Source organism: Schistosoma mansoni (assembly GCF_000237925.1).
Source record: "Schistosoma mansoni, WGS project CABG00000000 data, chromosome 3 unplaced supercontig 0192, strain Puerto Rico, whole genome shotgun sequence".
NCBI lineage: Eukaryota > Metazoa > Platyhelminthes > Trematoda > Strigeidida > Schistosomatidae > Schistosoma > Schistosoma mansoni.
In genome coordinates this window covers 301,435-328,375 of record NW_017386013.1, presented here as the reverse complement: position 1 = coordinate 328,375, position 26,941 = coordinate 301,435, and the positions used below count along the sequence as shown (strand labels likewise).

General features: G+C 37.3%; 1 protein-coding gene across 1 annotated transcript; it reads left to right on the top strand.

Moving 5' to 3' along the window:
- Positions 1-5,126: 5,126 nt before the first annotated feature.
- On the top strand, positions 5,127-23,805 carry Smp_006920 (tyrosine kinase; the record flags this gene model as incomplete). Its single annotated transcript, XM_018791199.1, has 6 exons — positions 5,127-5,658; positions 14,058-14,219; positions 18,784-19,196; positions 20,533-20,683; positions 21,512-21,643; positions 23,594-23,805. The coding sequence occupies exons 1-6, from the start codon at positions 5,283-5,285 to the stop codon at positions 23,803-23,805; spliced, it is 1,446 nt and encodes a 481-aa protein (XP_018645611.1). The 5' UTR covers positions 5,127-5,282.
- Between the last annotated feature and the right edge of the window lie 3,136 nt (positions 23,806-26,941).

Here is a 26,941-nt window from a genome sequence, read left to right as displayed (position 1 = left end):
TTAAGTATCCTGGCCTTATCACCATTTCCTAACTTGACACATTACAAAGTTATTTTGACACCTATATTTTAAAGTAATATTTAGTTTAGTATTCTCTTAGTTATGTATAATTTGAACACTAAAAAAATGTATTCATTTGTTTTTTGTAATCTACTATTTATTTATTTCACTTCACAGCCAAGTACAAAGAATTTATTTCGTCTTGTTGGCTTCGGAAGTTTCATATAAATCACTGGTATTTTGTAATTTCAGCATCGAAAACATAAGATAATCCTTATATTATCTAAATCATACTCCATGCTTCCATCTTTAACAAAGTTGTATCATGTTACATCAGAATGGTCAGATTCTGAATTAAGTTTATTACTAAGTGCGTTAAAAAGGTTAGTCTTAATTTCTATTTAAATTGCAATTCTATTAGAGATCGTTCATTTTCAACACGTGAATTAGCTGAATTCATACAGACAAAAAACAAAACAGAGGTAAGTTTTCGTTCTTTGGATACGCTTTTTTAGTAATATCGGTTTTTGTAATACCCCTGGAAACTACTAAATATATTTTTTTCTGGAAGCAGTTCTTCAACTATTTTAGTCGGATTTTTTAGGTTGAACGCTGACTGTAATCCACTGATCGCTGAATAAAATCCATTTTCTGAACTAATAACGTTCAGATTAACTACAATTGATGTCCAGTATATTTCAACCTGTTGGTAGGAAATCCTTATGATGATTTTCAAACCTATCATTATTGCATATATGGAATAAAAAATCCCTGTGTAAAAGTGAGGTTCATAATTTGTACTACAATTAACAATGTACTTACAGGTTACATTTCTACCGATCCTTGAGTTTTAGAGGAAGCCTAGATTTCGCTGAGATAACAGTTACTCATAACCACCGATAAGCAGAAATATTAACCTAATACTAGCTGCTGATCGTTTTTCAGCATTTAGTTTCTTGCTGTACTGAAAGCCTGGGTCTAATTAAAAATCCTTTGACTTGTACAATAAGTTGAGAACCTAGTTCTTCAATGAATTTAAACAAATCAAGCACAGTAAGATTTACAGTATAAAGGGAATTCATTATATTCTGAGTCTTCTTATCAACTGATAGTGGCATAGTTACAATTAATAACGATATTATAAACAGTTTTACTTAACATTATTAATAGTCAATGAAGTTGAGTTCGAAACGGAAAAAAATATAAGGAACAAGAAACATTGAGAACAGGTGAATAGGAGTATACTTACAATTAACTGGAAAATAATTTACAAAATTCCGTTAAAGTTTACGTGAGGAATGTTTTGGTTGTTAATAATATCATTCTACTAGGTTATTATTTTATGCAGTCCTAAAAGCTATTTTTTTATATAACTAAGCAACCTTTATTTGATTCACTAGAGTTCTGATTAATAAATTTTTAGATTAGAGAACTTATGGCTTGTCTTATGGATGTGGGTGGAAAGAATTTACAGGGTAAGAAATAATTTATATTAACCAGTGCTTTTAAACGTAATAATTTTTCTTGTTTTAAATCCACAAATTACTGTGCCGGAAGTCAAACCTGAAGGATCAATTGATGTAGAATTTCTATCATTAATACCTAATACCAGATTTTTTCTTTACACAGATTTTATTACAAATAACTAGACACAGCTGTACTGAATACTATAATTATAGTATGGCATTAAATGAAGTATGTCGTTTACATAGCAATGCATATCCTCATGCTTTTATCTAATTATTACCGTAATAAGTAGATAGCTTAATGGTTGAAGCATCCAGCTCCCAGTAATTCAGTTGTCGGTCTGGACTGCATCTGTTTACTTTGGTTCCAGAAACTGAGTAGTATAATTACCTTAAATCACCACAAAATATGATCGAAAATTGAGTACATAATCCTGTACTTGATTAATAATTTAAAAATTGATATGATTGAAAGAATAGCATAAGACAATTCACTAAGACTTTTACTTATACCTTCGTTTGTATCTTCGCCTGGACTGAGCTTTGACTTTCATAATTAACGCTCCCAATACCAAGCTGAGTCATATTCCTAGCATAGTTTATTAGTAAGGCCCCATGATCACTTTCTGTTCAATCTGTATTTTTAAAAAGTAATTGACATTTATGATCAAAAATTCGTATCTGTAATATTCCAATAAGTAGAACTAGAATATAGCATTTAAATCCGTTGGACTATAGATCTTTTTACAATGTTCACCTGCAAAGAGTATGTTGGATGACCATTTCTTGCAACTAAAGACTCTCTACTCAAACCTAAAACATCATGTAAAGGCCATTAATGTTATTTATCATTTATTGTTGAGTCATTAACCAGATACGAATTTGTGTACTTGGTTTTGAGGCACACTCTAAGTGTAAGTACAAATGCTACTACTCGGTTGCCCAAATCGAAGTATGTGGAGAGGCAAGGATGATCCCAACCTGCGACTTATATGTATATATATTCAGTTAGTAAAGTCCACTGAAATGTACTGTATAGCCAGTTGTAGGGGTATTTTTCTTGCAAACAACTATGAATTGTAAGTGTAAGACATTAAAGTCACCGTAAGAAATCATTAGTCATAATGTATTCACAAGTAGTATTGTGAAGTCCTCTTGTAACATATTTCAGGTTCTCCAACGAGCTTCTACGTGGGAAAGTGTAGTGTCGTAAAATTAATAAAAGAGATCCAGATCCTATATATTTACCTTATTCACAGGTTTATCGATTTTTTCTTCGTTGGTTTGTGGGAAAACATTACCAAATTTATCCGACTTGTCGTCTGGCGCCTTTCTAGATCTTTTAACATGGTATGTTGCATCAATGTGTTGAATATTTTATGTAATTATTTTCTTTCAAAAGAATTACTTCACTTGTCAGCTTCCCCATTGATCTTATTTAGACCACCATTGGAAACCTGGAAGTACCAGTCGACCCTTTTGTCCTAGTCTGGTACTCCTTACCGGTAACCATCTACAACCCCGCATCTGAGACTCCAACCCAGGTTTTTCATTCGAGCGCAGACACTTAACCTCCACACCACTGAACTGGCATCCAATAGTGTTAATGTCTGACTTTAATCAATCCATGATATTCCAGAACCCTCATCCAATTGCTTAAGTTTTATGGTTATCGAGAATAAAGTTTTAGTAAAATAGTGAGTACAGTTTCTTGTCGACTGCCTACGGCCAATTAGTTTTGATCCTATCGGGGTTGAGTCCTTCCGAGTTAGCCAGCTATAATCGTCGTCGTGCCTGGGACAAATACGTATTAGTCCAAGTTGCCATACCAAACTAGCACGACAAGATGAATAGCAAGGGAATCGAAATAATGTGGTAATAATCATAATCAGAAAGATTTAACATTATGAATAATAGTCATCATGTGTTTACTAGTAACTGGCTTCAAGAGGTATTTCCTGGAGTTCTTATGAGAAGCCGTGACAAATGGAGTTCATCCAGGTCTTTTGTGAGATAGTAACTCACTGAAGACAATGGTGGACGGTGGCTCAATTCCGTGGATTGGTTGAAGCCAGACATTAACATAGTTGGATGCCTGCTCAGTGGTCTAGTGGTTAGGTGATCGTGCGCGAGAGTGATAGGTTCTGGATTCGAATCTCGCAAGGTTGAATCGTGGATGCTCACTGCTGAGGAGTCCCATACTAGGACGAAAAAAAGTCCAGTGCTTCCAGGTTTTCCATGATGGTCTAGCTTTAATTAACTCATGAATTCAACCATTAAATTAGGAATGTGGTTTTAAAAGATAGAGTTGAAAGGTTTAAGGTTAAGGATACTAGGACTGAATATCTACAGAAAGATAAAGAGTAGTTACACCTGCACCATTGTGACTGGTTTCGAGCCTCATTACCAGTGACATCGATCACTACTGATTGATGTTGTCTTACAGATCCTAGATGGCTAGTCTGTATCTACTAATATGGGTTAAAGTAACAATTCTGTCTGAGTATTCCTTTTAATTCTCCAACTAGGTATTTTCTTCTGTACAAGGTTAATATTTTCAATTATATCCTATTAGAATGTAATATGTATAAAATACCACTTCTTGAAATGACTATCACTCCTGGATTTATGTTGCTTACTGAAGAAAAAAAATCACTTGAGGTGTATAGAATTATTGTAAGACTATTTCATGTTTAGTTTGTTTCTGTATTAAGAATTTCAAATGATCGAAATTATTCTAATACAAACAGAATTTGTTGCAAACGTGATGGATTAGGTGGCATCTGATGCACACAACACTAACACTTATTCCCAGAGATTGAACTCGAAAAGAAGGGAGCAGTGTGGTAGAAGTTCTAGCATTTAACGAGGGCGAACTGAAATGAGGTAACTTCTTATATACGCGATAACAAGTACTGTTATATTTTAACGACAAAATAATGATTGGTAACTGCTAGGATCTTTTTATGGACTGTTATTTTAGATATATATATTCTTATTGCATAACTATTGAGTAACTATATGTTGTGACTTTAAGCCCGGCTTATTATCACGTGGTTTAAGCGCCAATCGACATACTACTAGTCCAATCTTGGTATTGTGCCAAACCAACGACGTTCGACCGGTATGAGCAGTCTAGTGTCCTTATAAGTCATCCAAGTTTCCGTGACCTAGATTATGTCTGGTTTTGTAGAATAAACCTGTATACCTAGTTCCGATCGCTTAGTGTACAAGCTTCGGGCATTAGTGTAACAGATGCGAAGCCTATTTATAACTGTGAAAACAGCAAGGTCTTTTTTCTCAAAATAAAGACAAATTCACCTTTTCTAAGACATTTATCCTCCAAATTTGGCGGATATTATGATAAGATATCTAACATATTTATGTAGACACTTCTTGGTTGTTTGTTTAAATAAACACCCTGGTGTTTCTGCCAATGTTATGTCCAAGGCCAGCTACGATGACCATGGCTCTTCGTGCATTTTCACATTAGCTGAATGCTTTTTGTGATAGTCAATGGCCACACTAAAAGCACCAAACAAAGAATAATAATTATCTCTCATTATGGGAATTTGTTTGTGTCTTCAAAGGAGTCCGAAACAAAATCAAAGCGATGGGGGGTCGCATTATTACCTAGGTTCGACTCCAACGACTGCAAACAAAACGGCGAAGTACCTTTGTCACCAAACACTCGAAGTTCCGAATAATGGGACCACCGCCGACATTGCTCCAACGAACGTCAACCAACTGACACTGTACAACCTCGGCCCTAAAAGTTCTCTTACCGTCTCGAGGAATGTTGTGACTGATGCGCATATGACTTGTTTAGCTGCCCAAAATGATGCAATCACGTCAGCAATATCTACCGTGTCTCCGGGTGGGAGTGGGGTCCAAGCGAGACCTTTGGTACAGGTTCGCGCTCTTTATTCATATCAGGGCCACAACCAAGATGACCTCTCGTTTCAGAAAGGAGATATAATGTTTGTTATATCTGGTATGTCTGATGCATGGTGGTTTGCGAGACATTCCGACACTGGAATTAGTGGATACATACCTAGTAACTACGTCTGTCTGAATGATGGACTTCCAACTAGTTTGGATGCTTGGTATAACATAGGTCGCCGTGAAGCTGATCGAAAACTTTTGTTAGTGGGGAACCCCAAAGGAACATACCTTATTAGACCTAGTTCGGGTGAGTTATTTGGAAATTTGACCTTTGTGTAATAGTATTTCTTGTATCACTTCAAACGAGAGACATCGTGAATAAGTTGCCGTATTTTAGAAATGTTAGATCTATATAATCACCACTTAAGACTTATGTATGAAATTAGAAATAAGTATATAACACCCTTGACTTCTTTAGAGTCACTGGGTCAAAATTGTGGTTTGGTAACTAAGTATCGACGTTTATCACTGGTCATTTCATGGTCAATTTTCTCCTGCTTGTCACTTTATTATACGCGCCATGTATATATATATGTATATATCGTTAGTAAATGGACATCCAACCGATCCTATAAGTAACGGAATTCTCCAAAAGTAAAGCGAGATTTCCGAATCGATGTGAAGATTTCGTTGGACATCATCTCACCAAAAGTAACCAAAATTCTGAGACAAGTGGAGTGGTTGTCCGTCCTAATCACTTCATTCCCTCATTATTAGACTGCGTAAGTTGTGGCGGATCTTAGAACAAAATCGCGGTTTGAGGGAAACGCATCCCATATATACTTTCACAATTGCTCAAGGCGATCAGGCGACTTCATTTTGTTAGTGTTTTACGGAACGACTTCTTGTGGATATTTTCAGCTGAAATGTAGGTCTAGTAGTAGATCAGCTATAAAAAAGCAACTAGCCATTAATCGTAAACGGAAAGTAACGAATTATTTATTGAAACTGCTTTGGGACACTTCCATGGCACTTGAAAGGGTCAGGTCATTTTGCAATCGTGCCCATGCATAGTGTGTCCCAGCGACTACTTTGCCAACAGATTTAAAACCAGACCAAGATAGGTGGAGACATTAACTTGATTACCAGGAACTTTCTGTTTTGGGACTCACGAGTTAGTTGTAGCTAAGAGTTGCAGATCTTAGTTGATGTGATTCAACGGCCTCTGGGACGTAAATGCATTGATTCTAACTTTTTCGAAATATCCAGCTATGTATTATTCCATTCTTTTCATACCAAGTCGGTAGTATTTTTTATTAAAATGTATTTAAACCTAGTTTATTTTTCATTGACATTGTTGTATAAACCTGTCGTTTCATCTTTTTAATCGGCTGATATAAAATTTCGTGACTTGTAACAATTAAAAATTTAGCCTGGTCTTTATTGATGCCTTACTCCAGTCTCTACCGTCTACCTGGTATCATACATTTAATATCAGAATAGCTCCTAGTGACCTTAGCATGCTCGAGCAATGCTTCAAACACCCATAATCAATTGCATGTAGCTTATGCATCCCTTGTACTCTCAACGATCATACTTATAAACTAAGTTCCTGGGATTTTCGACGGGACTGACATCTCCGCTGAGACTTAAGATGTATGTATAGTGAAACTCCCTAGATATATAATGCAGTCAACGTGCTTAACAATGTTCCCTATAGTCAGTTTAAGTATTAGCACAGATTTCCAAAGCAGCGTTTTGCATTTAAAAGACGTAGAATATCCCAAACATCTGCTGTTACTCAAATAGTTTGAAAGACTTAATTTTGTCCTCATATTCACGAAAGAGGACTATACCATCTGATCATTCACTTTTCATCCAGTTCACTTCTTGGTCTGTTGATGTGAAGCGTAGCAACTTGTGACGTTCCATACTCATTTCAGGTTCTATGCTGTTAATCACTAGTATCTATGTTGGTAAGAGATTCTTCAGGCTAAAGACCATATCTGCAACCCAGTTGAGTAAAAAAGGAGTTGGAAAACCCCGATTCCAAACCAGTGGTGCACATGAAATCCAAGATCTTGAGAGAACAAATGATGTATGAACCTATTGTTTGTCACCGTCTACCATGGGACTGCATCTCCTAACGTTGCTCCACTGCTTTGTGGATTAGACCTCTAGATCAAAGGTTCGATGAGTGGCCCATTAGGTAAACCACCTGTTTCAGTTTGGGCATTCAGGCAGTATCACAGCCCTCACACAAATCAGATGAGATTTGTGTGGCGCATATATATCTGGTGCCCCTTTATACCAATATTTATGTGTTCAAATAAATATAGATAAATAAATATGAGTTAATTACGCTGATCACGTAAAATTGTGAGTAAATAATTTATTGTTAGAAGGTTATTATTTATTTATTTAATCATATATATTGGTACAAAGGGCACCGGATACATATGCGCCACACAAAATAATGAGAATGGGAGGAGAAGGAAGAAGATGCGTATACATAAGGAAGAAAAAAGGATGAAAAAAGAAGAGAAGATAAGAGTAATGATGGGGGAACTGAAATGTACAACCAGAAGAGCTCTCTCAGTTAGGAAAGTTATAATCACTCTTTATAAAGAAAGTAGAAGAAGGTTACAGCAGGATCGCCACTGGCTTCTATTCTGAGCCATATCCGATAACGTCTCTAGCCACTGTGTTGCACCATCTCTCGGACCCCAGCCAGGGAGTCGTGAAGGACCAACAGAAGCTAGCCCTTTGCAGCTTTCTTTCATGCCACGACACCATGTCATACACTGACCTCCTCTCCGCTTTTTCCAACCAGTCCCAGAGTCGGCAAATAATGTACGACGTGGAAGTCTCTGGGACGACATTCGTGAAACATGTCCAAGCCACCGAAGTCGGTGTTTCAAGATGGTGACACCAATTGAGTTATCGTCTCTGTGCCCGAGCACACGATGCCGAACCTCTGCATTACTAACATGGTGTTGCCACCGTATTATACTCCTTCAATAACATCTTCAAACCCTTATCTTTCACATAATACTTATACTCTTACTACTTCTACCAATATGGGATTTGAATCGATAACATCATCTCTGTGCTAATGTGGTATGGCAACTCGAACTGATGTACGTATGTACGAAGTTCTACGTTGTAACTGACTGACTGACTGACTCAACTCGGAGAGGCCAGGTTTCACAAGCATAGAGCAAAACTGCTCTCACCGACGCGTTGTAGATCCGACCTTTTACAGCCAGACCAACATCACGAAGGCGCCAAAGATGGCCCAGATTGGCATAAGCCGCTCTGGCTTTCATTATACGTGCATCGATCTCATCAGTCACGCCCCCACCAGCACTTATGTAGCTACCTAGATACACGAACTTCTCAACTACTTCAATCTCCTCACCATCTAGGGTGAGTACAGGATGAGAATCCTGCCAGTCTTGTAGGAGTACCTTGCACTTGGAGGGCGCAAAGCACATGCCGTACCTGTGGACACTGATTGCCAACTGATTAAGTGCGGATTGTATGCCTTGGGCATTATCGCACAGTAAGACAATATCATCCGCATACTCGACGTCGAGAAGTTGTTCTCCAGGCAGCAGATCCACACCGCCATCACTTACATCCATCAGAGCTGTTTCCAGGATGTCGTCGATGGCAAAGTTGAAGAGGAATGGTGAGATTGGGCAACCCTGCCTAACCCCACTGCTCGAATGGAACAAGGGAGAGCTTAAGTTTTAAGATTAGGATTAACGACTGTGGTTAAAGTTCAAATCGAATCACGAAGTGTGGCGCATATATATTTGGTGCCTCCTGGTACTAATGTTTTAATAAATAAATACTAGTAACTTACGAGTATTCTCTACTTCTAGTGACCACGTTTCGTAGCCGTAAAGCAAAGCAAAACGATTTGCTACTTAGTACACTCGTTATTTTAATTGATGGTCAGATATCTCGCCTTCTCCTCTGTCGGAAAATTCAGTCGACGAGTTATTTCCTAGCAGTAGGTCTGTAATAAAATTAAACAAAAATTGGGATAGTGGACAGCCTTGTCGGACACCACTTCGGGTTGCAAAATCAGATGACAGTTCGCTATGAGCTCTGACTCAATTATTAGTGTTCAAGTAAAGAGCCTTCACAAGGTTTATATAGTTCTGAGGTACACCTTTCAATGACAATGTCACAGAACCTCTCGGTCTACAGAGTCGGATGCTGTTTTTAAGTCAAGAAAGACCATTTTCGGACGCTGACAGGCATGTCTGTGTTCTAAAACCTGACGAATAGTGAATGTGTGGCCGATGCAGCCACGACCAGGTCTGAAGCCTACCTGATTTTCTCGTGTTTGTAGTTCACGAGTCTTTGTTATGCGCCCGATAATTATTGAGGCTAGTATTTTAGACACTATATTAGTCAAACTAATTCCTCTATGGTTATCACAGGATGATTTTGACCCCTTCTTATATATTGCGACAATCAGTGATTGTGACCAGTAAGACGGAATTACGTCCAACTTCCAGATTTTAGCTAAAATATTAGTCAACCTAATCGCTAAAATTGGACCACCATACTTGAAGACTTCTGGAGCCAAACCATCTAGACCAGCTGCTCTTCCTCGATTCAGATTAGCTATGGCCCCCGAATGCCCTGGTATGACCGAGAGCGGGGGAAGTCCGCTCTCCCTCTCGAAATGCTCCCATATCGTCACGCGTATGTAGCCTTTGCCAGGGAAGTCCCACTGACTGCCTTCTCGTGGCGGGCGTGTTGTTTACGAAATTGAGAGGACGAAAAGCGAGTGTCCGGCGCTTTAACCGGGTTGGTGGATATAGAGAATCCACCTAGGGGAGTTGGAAAACCCTGATTCCAAACCAATGGTGCACATGGGCTCCAGTATCCTGAGGGAACAAATGGCGTATGAATCAATTGTTGGTCACCGGCTACCATGAGACTGCGTCTCCTTACGGTGCTCCACTGCCTTGTGAATCATCTTTCGGTCAAAGGCTCCGGGTGTGGCCCCCTAAGAAAACCACCTGCTTCAGTTTGAGCACCTGGACAGTATCACAGCCCTCACAATTCAAATAAGGTTTGTGTAGCGCATATGTATCTGGTGCTTCCTTGTACCAATATGTATGTGTTCAGATTAGTTATAGCCTTTTGAACCTCAATTAGAGTCGGAAGTCCTATTTCAATGTTCCATCCAAGTTGTTTGGAAATAGTGGGTATCCGTAGAGTAGCCGAAGGCCAGCTAAACTGCTCATTAGTGTTCCAACCATCGTTCTAAACGTCTGGACTGAAAGTAAATAAGAGTGACGTCTTTTTTCCGAGATCGTCTCACTTACACTAGACTTCTTAATTCCAGTTTCTTTTATTGATTTGAAAAGCTGTCTGGTGTTACCTACAGTCGCTGCCTTTTCCATCTCTTTTGCTTTTGTTGCCCACGATGGCTCTGTAGACTTTTGGTTAACCTAGATCTCATTTGTTTTCGCTCTTCATCGTGATCGGAACCTGATGGGATGAGTTTACAAGAATCTATTTGTGCAATAGACTTAGCAGAAATCCACTGGTTTTTCGTGACCCTTTGGTTCAAATCACTGATAGATGTCGCTGCTGTTTCCGTAGCTGTTCGTACATCTTTCTGTTAGTGGGATACAGATTGGATTAAAGCATATCGCGTGCAGGATTGTGATGGGGCAGGTTGATTGGCTATTTTCTAACCACTCAGTGCTAGTAGAGATTTGGTGAAGACCCTAGAGTACTGTGTAAAAGTTATAAGTATACTTACGTTTTTCTTATTGTGACTCCTACTTCCATCCAACCTTTTTATTTGAAATATAATTACATTCCTGTTCAACCGTGTTCTGATTTGGGGGCTTGTCGAGTGAAGTGTCTGAGAATACTAAGCAATAAAAGTACCTGGGTCAGCCTCGCTTTGGAAATTGCCTAAGTGTGACTTCAGGTGTTAATGGAATTTACCTTTGACTTTCTCATCGCTGATTTCAACTCTAATGGGTCTTCTCAATGTGGCTTTTTTGCTTCCAGTGAGGCTCAAGCAAATGCGTGTTTGTATTAAAGCGTGATCAGAGTCTAAACATGTACTCCAGAACGAGCGACAGTCTTCTATCGAGCCTCTCCAACGATGACTGATGGTAATATAGTCTATTTGGGTCCATCGTTGGTTTGCTGCAGGGGGTCGCCGTGTTAGACCCTGTCTCTCCTTATGCTTAAAATAAGTGCTTGTTGGAAATAAACGATTGTCTGATCACAGTTGCAACAGACCGTCACCATTCTCTGTTCGCTGAGCCGGAATACTAAAATACCCACCTAAATGTCTTTCTTTTTGGTTTAAGCTAACTAATTGGGCATTAAAGTCACCCGCTACGAGTACTATGTTTGGGCGCTTAGCTTTCTGAAGAAGCTCAGAGAGCTTTCTGTAAAAGTCACCACTCACTTCATCCAGGCTGCAGTCAGTGGGAGCGCAGGCAGAAACGACAAAAAGGCAACGACTTGTGTCCCTATCCTTCCGAGTTCTTGCGGAGCCATTTAGCCGGACAGCACACAGGTGACTGTTGACGGGGATTCATTCTAACAGTGCTTGTTCTGCCCTTGTACTAAGTGCTATGCCTACACCTGCCAGTCCACGAGAACTAGCCATAGGGTCGCCAGATACATGGAGGGTGTATTTCGTCGGCTGTGCATTTTGGCGAGGTGAGGTCAAGTGAATCACCACACCAGGATCCTGTATGTGTGTTTCGGAGACACAGCATACATCAATGGGACGAGATTCTAGGTCATTAGCCAAGGAGGTCTGCTGGCCTATTCGACATAAGGTACGTACGTTGAAGGCTCCAATGTGTAGTTTGGAGAGGGGTTTCAGTAAACTTTGAACAATATTACGCCCACTAGAATCGTTGGCCGCGGTGACATTTGAAGAGGAAGTTTAGAGTTGATAGCCGAGGTAAGAGGAATAATAGGAATTGAAGAGGAAAATCGATTATGAATACAGTGATCTTTAGTGTTGTTGGAGTTATGAGAACAGTTATCACTTCCCGGTTGCTCACACTGTGGAAGGGTTCTCTTAAAGGTACGTGAAAAGGAAATTGGGTTAGAGTTGGTCTTAGTGACCTGAGAGTGTGATCGTAGTGTCCAAGGGACAACTGCTTGAGGCCGGCCACACACGACCTTTTTGTGATTAATTGTTGTGTTAGTTCCGTATATGTTGAGACCTTATCGCCGAAGACGAAAATCCGTGGGATAAGGCAAGGTGTTTATATTTAGGGTCTACTTATTCTAACCCCATCCGTCGTTTGTGTAAAGAGTGGCTTAGACATGTCTTACGAATTCTACATTGTGCATTATTTGCCGACTCTGGGACCGGTTAGAAAAAGCGGAAAGGTGGTTATTGCACGACTTGGTGTCGGGGTATGCAGGGAAGCTGTGCAGGGCTGACTTCTGTTGGACCTTCACAACTCCCAGGTTGGGGTCCTAAATACGATGCAACACATTGGCTTGAAACGTTATCAGACATGACTCAGAATAAAAGCCAGTAGCAATCCTGCATTAACTTTCTTTTACTTTCTTCATGAAAGTAAACGTAACTTCCTTAACTGAGAGAATTCTTTTCTGGCTGTATATATCGTAACTAAACGGCTTCTATTATTATTATTTCACTGTTATACACTAATTTTTGTTGATTGTTGCTCTTTTATTATACTGACCCTCCATTCTCTATCTCTTCACAACCTCATTGTGTGATGCATATGTATTTGGTGGCCCCTCGTGCCAGTGTTTGTGTTCAAATAAATAACTTAAATAGTCATAACAAAAACCGTCAAATTGTCTTATAAAACGAAAATGATAATTTACATTCAATAGGGAATCTATATTCCTTAGGCCTATCTACATCCGTCATTTCACATCCTCAATCTTTGATCGTCTTCAGGACTTTCTCCTTGCAATTCTTAAGATATGTTTATCTGGAAAAATTCCCCTCAAATATTTGTATATTGGTAAATTTATGGAGCTTTATGAACTGTAACATACTAGACTTTTCCAGCCACTCATTTGCTGGCTGTCGTAATAGTAGACTAAAAAATTGACCAGGGGTGAATCCCACAAATTATTTCAAGTTGTATTTGTGGTAATTTAGGAATTGCAGTCAGGATAAGTAATAGAAATTGGATTCGTAGTTTGGGATTTCATTTAGTGTGCCCTATAGTTGGTCATTGTGACATAGATATCTTATATATTTTTCTCCCCTTAGGCTTTTAACACCATATTATTATATACTCTGTCTTATGCTTTCACTGTTTTCTTTCACCTTTAATCTCCGTAATACTTATCTTTATTTTGTGCTGCTTGATAGAATATCTTTCAACTGCTGAAGCTCAGTAACTTGGGTACTACGTTATATCTATCTGTCTACGCATGTAGTTTTAAACTTGAATAAAGTGAAAGGGTTCCTGTGTGTCTTGTTTCATCACCTGAAAGTACAAATAGCTAAGGTAAAAAAAACACTGTTGCTACTGTCGTCCGTACTGCGCAATTACATATTAAAAAAAGCAATCTATTAACAAGTCACTGAATCATCCTTACTTTATGGAAAGCACTTATATTCATGCTAAAGTCTTAACCTTGTTCCACCCTTTTCTGTATGAACATCATCTGTTTCAGTTTTTTCTTATTTTGATCTAGAAACCCAAAATTATGCACTCTCTGTTCGACATTATGACTCCGAAAAAAATATGTGGGTTGTCAAACACTACCGCATTCGGATACTTGATAATAACGGTGGCTTCTTTATTAGTATTCGCACGACCTTCCCGAATATTCAGGACCTCGTAAATTATTATACAGGTATAATGTTAGATATTTCACATAATTTTATTTCTATAATTTGTTATAAGCATTACATTATTCAAACTCCGCTTGTAGATCTAGGGTTACTGCTGGTCTCAAGCCGGAGTATAGGAGGAGGGTTGGGAGTGGAGTCAGCAAACCCATCTCGTAGAAAACAACCTTGCTAAAATAATACAAATCAGAATAAACAATTTAAACCATTTAAACTCTGTCCTGGAAGTTGAAGGATCTTCTTTCAGAAGATATTTGAAGCTTCATGGTGAAGGCCGAGATCCTTCGGCAGTCACCAAGCACGATGCCCCTTCTAACAACTAGAGCAACAATTTTTATACGTACATAGAATGTTCGGACAAAGTGAGAAACCTGGAGGGCCAGTCAAATAACAGCGGAAATCAGGAGATACAACTTGACGGTTCTCGAAATCAGTGAAAGTCATTGGACCCAAGCTGGGCAGCAAAGGATAGATTCGAGAGAGGTGCTGCTGTACTCCGGTCACGAAGAATAAAATGCTTCACACACTCAGGGAGTTGCTCTAATGCTATCCAAAGAAGCACGAAATGCACTTATCGGATGGGAATCTCATGGACCCAGGATCATCAAAGCATCCTTCAAAAGAAAGAAGAAGGGAATTATGATGGACGTTATCCAACGTTATGCACCCACCGAATATAGCAACGACGACAATAAAGATCAGTTCCACTCGAGGCTGCAATCGATTATATTGAAGCACTTAGGAAAGGATCACACCAACCTGATGGGAGATCTTAACGCCAAAGTCGGAGTGGACAACACCGGATATGATGATATCATTCCTATTAGCCCCCAAATGCCCTGGTACGACCGAGAGTGGGGAGAGTCTGCTCTCCCTCTCGAAATGCTATCACATGGCCAGCGAATATATAGCCTCTGTCAGGGAGGTCCTACTCACTGCCTTCTCGTGGCGGGCGTGTTGTTTACGAAATTGAGAGGACGAAAAGCGAGTGTCCGGCGCTTTAACCGGGTTGGTGGATATAGAGAATCCACCTAGGGGAGTTGGAAAACCCTGATTCCAAACCAATGGTGCACATGGGCTCCAGTATCCTGAGGAAACCAATGGCGTACGAATCAATCGTTGATCACCGGCTACCATGGGAATGCATCTCCTCACGATGCTCCACTGCCTTGTGGATCAGATCGTTCGGTCAAAGGCTCCGGGTGTGGCCCCCTAAGAAAACCACCTGCTTCAGTTTGAGCACCTGGACAGTATCACAGTCCTCAAGCAAATCGGATGAGATTTGTATGGTGCATATATATCTGGTGCTTCCTTGTACCAATATTTATGTGTTTAAATAAATAATAAATAAATAAATAATAATTGCATCAGTAAAAAATTCACAAGGTTAGTGGAAGACACGAGAAGCGGGAGAGGAGCTGACATAGCTTCAGATCACCACCTGGTGGTTGTCAAGATGAAACTGAAGCTAAAGAAGCAATGGACAACTGGAGAAACAGTATTACAAAGATTCAATACAGCCTTCCTTCGACATGCTGACAAACTCAACGAATTCAAGATAACTCTCAACAACATGTTCCAAGCCTTACAGGATCCACTGAAAGAAGAAGAAACTACCATGGAGGACTTTGTAAGCATCGATCGTGCACAGACAAATCGCGACACTACGGTTCATCGTTGAACAATCGATTGAATGGAACTCGTCACTACTCATCAACTTCCTTGATTATGAGAAAGCATTTGACAATGTGGATAGGAGAACATCATGGGAACCTCTTCGACACTATGGTGTACCTGAGAAGATCGTCAACATCATCCGGACTTCATACGACGGACTACAGTGCAAAGTGGTGCACGGAGGACAGCTAACAGACGCACTCCAAGTGAGGACCGGAGTCAGACAAGGCTGCCTACTCTCCCCTTTCTCTTTCTTCTGGTGGTTGACTAGATTGTGAAGAACTGGACATCTGACAGGAAGCACGGAATAAAATGGACAGGTAGGATGGAATTAGACGATTTGGACTTCGCAGATGATCTTACCCTTCTATCCCATACACACCAACAAATGCAAGTCAACATGAACAGTGTAGCAGCAGCCTCTGCATCTGTACACCACAGCATACACAAGAGAAAACCAAGATCCTCAAATGCAACATGGAGAACGCCTATTCAATCACACTTGATGAAGGAACTCTGGAAGAGGTGGAAACATTCACTTATCTCGTCAGCATCATCGATGAACGTGGAGGATCTGATACAGACGTATAGGCGAGGATTGGCAAAACAAGGACAGCATTCCTACAGTTGAAGAACATATGAAACTCGAAACAACTGCCAACCAATATCATAACCAGAATCCTCAATACGAACGTTGAGACAGTTCTACTGTACGGAGCTTAAACTTGGGGAACTACCACAAACATCATCAAAAAGGTACAAGTATTTACAAATAATTGTCTACGCAAGATAGTGAATGTCCGTTGACCGGATACCATCAGCAACAGCCTACTATGTGACAGAACAAGCCAGCTTCCATGTGAGGAGGAAATTAGAAAAAGACGTTGGAGGTGGGTAGGACACACATTGAGAAAATCACCAAACTGCATCACGAGGCAAGCCCTAACTTGGAATGTGGAAGGAAAGCGGAAAAGAGGAAGGACAAAGAACACATTGAGTCAGGAATTGGAAGCAAACACCAAAAGGATCAATAGCAACTGGAAAGGATTGTTCAGGACAGAGTTCGATGCAGAATCCTGGTAAGCGGCCCATTTTCCTCCATGAGTGTTAACAGGCGTAGGGAAGTAAGTAAGATTATATTATTCAGGAAATTTATTCGTCCTCACATTTTTATACAGCTTTTATTTTGACTATAGCTTTTAGGATAGATAATATTAACTACATATCATTGTTTTCTCAGCTGTAATTTGGAAATTGTTTTAGATCAGTATCTTTTGAAAAATTCAGTGTGATACAAGAGTGATTTATTTATTTTCAAGCTTATTTGATTTGGAATAATATGGGGAAACAAACATCGGAGTTTTTTATTTCTGTTATTCAGTAACAGTGGTTTCTGTAAAGTCAAAAGCTTCACTGTATACAAGTTCCTTTGTACCAAATAATCCGTTCACTTCCATCTTGAGTTAAATAATTTCCTCTGAAATATGATACTAATGTTGCTGATGACTGATGATAACCAGTCGGTTAGTTATCATCAGTCTAAGAACTGACAGCAATATCCATCAGCCCAGGTTGTAATACCAAATTGACACATTGAGATGAAATTGATAAGTTAACAAAATAGTTGACGTAATAGAAAAATTTATGAAAGTAAGAATAGACTAAACACAGAGAACATGGAGTGAATTCTCAGAATAAAACGGTAATGAGATAAGATTGGAACTCAGTAATCTAATAACACTAGCCGACGAATCAACAAATATCTAATTAAAGGAAAGTGAGTGTAAAATCAAAGTATTTGGAAAATTTTAAAATTTAACTGGATATAATCGTCTATTATAACTTAAGGGGAGGCTAAATTTAGCTGTAAGAATAAAACTTGAACTTCTAGGATAAAATATAATATTCTGTCATTTTATTTTACTAGTCCATAGCAGACCGAAACACATCAACACTTACTAAATGACATCAGTCATATACTCCCATCGTCATTAAGTCGATGTAAATAATACCATCGGAAGTTATAGGCTTGACCAATACTTCGACTGTTATACCGTTGTGAGCAATTAATTAATGTGAAAAGCTTTCATTGTGATGTTTATGTTATGTTCTTATAGCCCTGTTAATTGTCACGTGACTAAATCGCCAATTAGAACACCGACTTATACGACCTTGGCCTTGTGCCGAACCAGTGACGCGTTAACCAGTACGAGCAGCCTAAAGTCAACTCTGTGTCTTTATTGGTTTTTCTCGCTTAGCCCTGCCCGTCGAGTTCAGAACACAATCTCAGTTTCTACTGTATGAATCATGCATTTCAGACATACGCAGTTTATATACAAGCAAATCCAACCTCATCACGCCATAAAATAGGAAATAACAATTATACAAGATCAAACCAAAAGTGGTTGTGATTGTGAGAGATTGTAACTAATAAATCGGGAATAATTTCAACATAAGTCGTATCGTAATACTCAGTAGGTCAAATGAAAGGAATGCGAATATATATATATATATATATATAACAATTATCCAATAAAAATATGTAATAATAGTCCATAAATAATTCCTAGCAGATACCATTCATTTATTCTCCGTTAGGATGTGACAGTTTAGTACAGCCTGCGTATGGTAGTCCCATTAACTACATACTAGTGAACTAACTAACTTGATAAAACGGTCTTTTTTTGATTGGGTTATTTGTTTTATGGAATAAATAAAGCTTAAATGAAATGTCAGTACCTCGTAAATTTGTTCCAAATACTAAGGAATGTATTGACATTTTGGGGAAAGAGATTTTTCTTTCTAAATTATTTTCATAGTCATTAATTCCAATCAGTTCTTAAAATATTTTTCTCATTCACCTAAATATGGTACGAATATTTTGTTTTACAGTACACCCAGATGGTTTATGCTGTCGATTGTCTATCCCATGCCCACGTGCATACCGTCCACCAGTGCAATTTCGTGATTTTGAAATTAACCGTGATAGCATAACAAGAATTCGAAAGCTTGGTCAAGGTACATTTGGAGAAGTATATTTAGCTAAATGGAATGGTTCAGTTGAAGTAGCAGTTAAAATGAGACTCGATCCTACAGATCGTAGTCGATTTATTGAAGAAGCACGCCTCATGCATGCTTTTCATCATCCACGTATTGTTCAACTTTTGGGCGTATGTACTGAACCGGAAGACCAACCAGTTTATATTATTACTGAATTAATGCGTAAAGGAGCTTTATATGATTTTTTACGTACAGAAGAAGGGCATAAATTGACTTTGGATGATTTAATTGATATAATGGCACAGGTGTGTGTACCTTCTTGTTACTATTTTAAGTTATTTGTACAGCCAGTTTTTGCTTTTGTTCATTTAAGTGTTTACCATCTTCAAAGGCTAAATTATAATATCTCGTTTGTTTTTATTTATTAACTTCCCATCCCTGTTTTTACCTGTAAATTAAATAATGATGAAGCTAATTGGCACAATAATTAAACTGACAAGAAAGATAGTCTTATGTTGAAAATACGATGTCTTTTTCTGGTGAAGATTTCATAGATTAGTGTTCAATAACAATCTGGGTGTTGATTCCTCAAATTCAACATCGTAAATTTCGGGTTGTATTTCTGATACGAATAACTTGATTGCCCCAAAGTTCACCAGCTCTACCAAGATTACTGGCACATCTTTCTGACGAGTGCCAAACAGCACGAAATATATATATATATATATATATATACTACTTTCAAACAGTTCACGTCAAGCCCCTTATGTGTTATTGAAATGTGATCCACTGTTGCTTTTCACATCGCGTACTGCCGTGTAAACCTTACCTGAAAATAGTCTACCTTAAAAAGCTCGAATGTACAAGCTGATACCTATTTACTGAGCCGCGTATATAGAACATGGCCTCTAAAAATAGGGAGTATTCGTAGGTCAATAGTGTTCGATCATAGTTGTCTTCGAAGCGTTGCTCCTATATTTTGGTACAATCGAACTACCAATTTTAAGGTTAGATGCAGAGGACTACGTAAGTATGCCAAATCAATTGATAGCATGATGAATCTGTATTGACTGAGATGGTTAAGACATGTTTTGCGTATGCTCATCCACCAACTATCTTGATGCGCGATATGCCTGATGTAAGCATAGGTTGAAAGAGAGCTAAGGGTTGCCCAACTAAGACATGACATCAATCCACAGACTATTTGGTTTGAGCCATGTAGGTAGGTGCAGACTACCGGGTTGGGGTCCACGTAATTATCATAACCAATCGTTACAGACTTTGACATGGATTAAAATCGTTCGCGATGGCGCAGGTGCATTCACTCCTTGTCTTCCTCTAGATCCTAAGTTCCTCATAAATTTATTTTATGATTTAAATAATTTATATTTCCCTCTAGAACTGTATCATGGATTTTTAATCTTTTCTATTGCCATTAATTCTGTTACTACCTGTACTACTCTTGGATTCGCTCTGACAATTTCATCTCTGTGCTAATAAGGTATTGTAACTCAAACCAACATATACATGTACCAGGTTCTACGTTACAACTGGTTTGACTGTGCATTAGTGTTCACTACATTTTTTTAATTAAAATAAATCCGGACTAAACTTTTTTCTTTCTCAATTTCAATCGTACAGATTGCTAGTGGTATGTCTTATTTAGAAGAAATGAATTCTGTTCACCGAGATTTACGCGCAGCTAATATCTTAGTGGATCAAGATTACTCAGTCAAAGTGTCAGATTTCGGATTGGCTAAAATTATTAGCGATGATTCTCATGCTGATCCAAGTAAGAAAAACCTACTTTCTCGCTTGTAATTGTGTAATGTATTTATGAAACCGAAATGTTTACAATTTCTTCTGAAAGATAAGCACAAATAGTGTTCAATTTTCACCGTTAAGATCGTTTTTGAAAGGTGTTTTTATAAGTAATACTTTAATTAATAATTACATCTGAAAACCTAATTCATAGGGGCATCGCAATTTACTCCATTTTGAAATAACACGGATATAGATAAATAAGCCCAAATTTTGAAGTTATCCTAACAATCTCATCCTGGCGGTTAACTATTTTCGATCTTCATGGACTTTATATCATGAACTGCTCTTAGACCACTATTAAAAACCTGAGAGCATTGGAAAGCCGTTTCATCCTATTATGGGACTCCTCACCAATCCACATTCACCACCACCCCTCTTCAGAGGATAGAACCCAGGACCTTCTGTTTGAGTTATGAGCTTATTTTTGGTCACTGACTACTATAAGACAAAGCCTAACGTTATTCCACTGCCTTTTTGACCAGACGTTCTGGTTAACGACTCGTTGGAAGTGACCTTTTGGTAAAACCACCTATTTCGGTTTAGGCAGCTGAACAATGTCCTAACCCACACGCAAATATTTTTGTGTGCCTCATACTTTTTATGACCTCCAGTTATTCCCCAGATTCTATGTAAATTAGATACATAAGGCAAAAAGTTTGATTATTATTTTTTCTACTTATATTTTATACAACGACAAAAAAGACATTTTTTATCCTACCAGTTCAATATTTATATGAAGTTGGTTTTTTAGTTCATCTAATTGTTGGACTGATTTTTTTCTTTCTCTCCCCTTAAGATACTAAATTTCCTATTAAGTGGACAGCTCCAGAGGCGGCTTTACAGCATATCTTTAGCATTAAGTCTGATGTATGGTCGTTCGGTATATTGATGTATGAGATAGTCACTTATGGTGGAACACCTTATCCAGGTAACCAGTGTTGTTCATCAAAATCTTTGCATTCAATTCCTAAAAATATCGATATTTTGATTACTCTTAGCTTGTTTCTATGCATTACATATTTTGGTTTATGGGAAGTCTTTTCTCATTGCTTACTATATATATATATATATATTGCAGCCAACCATTCATCGAATATTCATGATGAATAAGAAATTTGAACACCTAACTCCAATGACCTAATAATTAAAAATTCTTGTCTTATAGCCATAATAAAGTTCAAAACTACGTACAATATCCTTCTGGTCTGTTGATTAATCAAATATAATGATAATGTGGAATAGCTTTATTCAACTCATTCCTTAATCGGGGTCAGGTTGTAAATGGATTGATATTAATTTATCCAATTGTGTTTTTTCGTCTTTCATCTGGATAACACATCTCTAGTGATATAGAATACATGGGATGTGGCTAGCAGTGGAATTGATGACGTGCATCTCGTCCTACTTGGGACTCTCCAGTTGGGTGTACCTGCATCCCAAAGTTTATGTTCACCCTACGACTCGAACCGAGTACCGTTCGCTTCACATGCCATCGGGTTATCCACTTAGCTACTGAATCTATATGGTCACTCACTTGTGCAACGGGTATGAGATTTAATTCAATTTGAAATAGTTTGGATCATCCCGTTGCTGATAATTTCGACTGCGGTTTGATGATCAGTCTTGGTTGGTATATGAGCATCCTGTGCAGATTGTCGCGATACAGCCATTATTATACAAGTGTATGTACATTAGATAAAATGTGGCTGGTAGTGAAAGCCAGGGCGCGCGTTCCATCCTTATACCAACGAAGACTGATCAAATATGCATATTTTTAGTGGTTTTTATTTCATGTTGGTTATTTGCCAGCTACAGATTTATGTAATGGGCTTTAAGTCACACTTTGTATGTATGCATAAGGTCTAGTGATAAGTTGAGCTTGATTCTGCAGACGATTTCGATCAATTTTCCAATTTTGTAATCAATTATAATGTTGACGTGGAAGAAAAATGTATCATACAAAAGAAAGAAAATTCAAATTATGTGCTGTTTTCAATGAATATGTTGAGATAGATTTTTGGTTCTTCTGTTTTGAAGTTGAACAATCAGTAAAGATATTAATCCATACGAGTCTTATTAACAATCTAACTCGGAAATAGTTTATTTTTCTTAATGAAATCAACTGTCGGCAATCTTAATCGATCCATGCGCTGTGACCTCAAGTTCACTATCTCAGTCATAAGTTGTTCATTCGTATAGTTAGTACTAACTAAATAGTAGTAATCAACTGTCGAACTCAGAATAGTAGTGATGCAGAGTTCAAAATTGCGATATTTGAAACCCAAGTTCCCTAACCACTAACCAACTCATTTGTTCTTCTCCTTAGTGACTTTCCACTTTCACAATGGTTCAAATACTAATTGTTATTGTGTAGATAATCCTTCCCTTCATATTAAAACTAGCCTTCATCAAATGGTCTCCCAAGGCTTGACGACACTAATTTGTACAAGGGCTGCTCAGTTACATTAAACTGAATTACATCGATAAGTCAGTCTTATGAGCAGCTATCACTTGATCACATTGTATGGTTTCTGTTCATCTATCAGCCATCATCATATTATTCATTTTAAAAAATCCTTTAGTATACGATGTTATCATTCGTCAAATATTCAAAACTATCTTCCATAACAGGATCTCATCCACACAACTCATATTTTCTCACCCGTACGACCGATAAATGTTTTGTGTTGTTACTATTTATCGGTCTAACTATTCCTGCATTTTTCCATTCTGCTTCTGACTAAAAGGTATTTTCTCGTAACCAAAGTAATTTGTACATGCAGATGTGGGAAAATACCCATAACTTTTTTTTCCATAGTCTTATTGCATAAATGTTTTTTTTGATTTGTTCAATTCTGTCCATTGTTTTTTCTTCTAGGAATGACTACTCGTCAGACAGTAGCTGAGGTTGAAAAAGGTTATCGATTACCTTGTCCTCATACTCCTGAACATCCTTGTCCTGATGACTTATACAATCTTATGCGAAAATGCTGGGACGCTAGACCAGAGAATCGTCCTACATTTCGTTCTTTGTATGATGTTTTTGAAAACTGGTCTACGCACACAGAAGCTCAATATTTAGATAATTAGCATCCAATCTTCCTTTTTTCTTAATAATCATTCCGAATTCATATTAATATTTCACTACGTGTACATTTCCGGTGAAGTATTTTTCTTGTGCATTCTTGGTTTTTCTTTATGTACATATTAAATATTCACTTTTTATGGCCAGACTGTTCAAGGTGTGTTCTACACGCATCTGTTTATTGTTTTATTAGCTACCTCTCTTTATCATTTCACCTACCTTTGTGTTTTCTACCTACCATTTTCTGATTTCATCAAAGAAATGGCACAGTATCCTGTTATTTACACATATATTTCGCGCCATTAAATTCCCATGTAATACTAATTTATGTCTCACAACTCTGTTGTACTCTTATAGTTACATCCATCCATCCAACTTATACTGCTTTTGCTTTCATAGGCGATGAAAATAGTAATTTTAATTTCCGATCAATACTTCCAATTCGCATATAGATTACGTTATAGGCCTCTGCATTTTCGCGAAATCTACTCATTTTTAGCTAAGTTGTGTATATCAGTAACACTGCTAATGTATATGTATAATTGTTACTCAGTTTTTGTAAATTATGTATATCCGCATTTTTTGTGTAATTTCTTTTTTTCTAATTCTCATCATGCTTCTTTTCTAGACTACCTTTAAATAATTAAACTACCCAACCGTTTTTGTTTTTGTGTACAAAATGAAGAATTATGTTGACGAACAATTCCAACACAGCAAAGCTAATTATTATAACACCGTGCATCCAGTATACTTTAGTTCTTTTCTTTCTTTTTCTAATGCCTATTGTATATCTGATGTAACCTGAAAAGTATCACTATTCTATTGCTGTAAACATCTTATTACGAATATATATATATACCTTTTTACTTGGAAACAAACTATTCATAGTCAGTATCACTCTACCTTCGTAGCAATGCCTGTAAATTTTGAGTGTGTTCCAATCCACTTAGTGCAAGCAGAAAGCTTATTCATGCGATTCTTTATATCTATTTTTTTCGCTCTCTCAACCAGTTAATAATCAAATAAATTAAAATTTGATTCAATTTATTTTACTCGGTGGCGTTTCTTTCTCATAAAGAGTGATCTCACTACTCGTTAAACTGGTTCTTGGATGAGATTCTTAATGTCAATATGTGCACATTGTTAAGTTTATATTCCTTACTCTGATTGTTATATAAATCATGAAACTAATACATCCACCATATAACATTTCTACTTTTATTCTTGTTTCATGCATCCTTTTTTAAGTCTGCCAATGTTTATTGCCTATGAATTGATCATTGTATTTGAATTTCGTTTATTATTCTTAGTCTTTCATTTTATTCAACCGAAATGCAATTTTTGTGTATATAATTTGCATTATCTGTTCACAACAATTATAAATAAAATGAAATGTACTAAATTCTATTCAATTTAGTTGTTGTTTTATTTAATAAAGATATTTTTGTGGAAATTAGTTTAACTTGTAGGTTGTGCTGATCACAGATTAGTCTCAGTTAGCGTACAAGCCAAGGATCGAACCCATAATCATAGGTTCTCGCAGTGAGCCCTAAAACACTAGAACCACTGAGTATATGTATATATGTCCAAAAGGTCATCCCAAGTTCGACGCCAGTTTCCTTAGGCCCTGTTAGCTCTGGTCATATAATATTGTTAAAAGCGAAAAAAACTTACATTTCCTACTTCAATTTAGATTCAATTTCTTCCCGTCCCTTCATATTTCGGAATATAACTTCGTAGTTAATTTATAGATGAAATTCAATTTGTGTGAATTTAAAGTTGAAGGTAAAAAGTCACTGAATCAATATGTTTCTTTTTTATGGAGTTTGGATTTGGTGTAAATACAGTTGAAAATTTGTATTTGGAATAATTTAGAAAAAAAGAATATGATGAGTTTTCACTAAACTTAATTCGACTGTAAACAATAAGTGAATTAGATAATATCAATCCAAAAAACTTTTCAACAGTTGTCAAGCTTCTAAACAGAAAATCCCAAAATGTAGACTGAAAATACTGAATAAGATATCATTTCACTTGGTAACTCGTTAATTGGTTTCTTCTATCGATAAGGATTATGTACTTTATCTTCACAGTTCAACCTAGAACGTAAAGGAACGGTTAAAAGATGAACTTAAGAATCTCACTTATTTTTATACCGGCTTCAAACAATTGCTGCACAGTCAATGTAGTACATTTCAATCGTTTCAAAGTGAATGTATCCGCTATTAGAACAAATGTTCGTTGTGTTTATGCGAACATTTGTTAAAAATTGAATGAATAGTTTGACAGGAATTTAGTACTGAGCACATAGAAGACATGAAATGTAAAAATTATATTTGATTAATCTGAACGATTAAAATGTAAATAATTGCAACGTTCCTTCTGGTAAACTTGTCTGAACTTTTACAGGGAGAAATAATTTATTTCAATTGTCTTTACGCCTTCATTGTTTTCCGCAGAGCGTGGACCATAATTTCTACTTGTTATTTTTATTACTTGATATCTATTTGTACTTGATGTCTATTTTGTGACTGTAGAAATTAGTCATTTAATTTGACCTTATTGAATTTTTCTGCATTACGGAAGATTAATACTATATTTGCTTACATCAGACATAAGGTATGTATCATCATTGCCAATAAACAATAGTTGCATACTGTTGTGAATTTGGGAACACTTTTTCTTATGATGTTGTGTCTTTTGAGCAAGATGGTTTTATTTCAGAGCTTTTAATGTCATTTTGGACATAATCATTATAAGCACGCATTTTATGAAGTCAGCTTTATGTTTATTATTCACTGAAAGTTTTACATATTACTTCCTTAATAGTTTGATTGTTTTCCTGATTTTATAATCTCGTGTAAGTGTGTAAGCGGAATAACATACTGGATTATTATATCGGAATACTTTTCTTAAAGCATGATATTTTATATAAGAACTTTCGTCTAATTTAGAGCGAATAGTTTCACAGTATTTGAGCGCCGAGTTGATGTAAGACATTAAATAGGAATAATATATTTGTCAAATCTCAGCGAATGAATTTGAAGTAAATCCAACGTTTCGCCTGGCAATCCGGTCCAAGCTTTTTCAAGGAATTATAATCAAATATCAATTACCTAGATTCGATAATTTTGATATTTG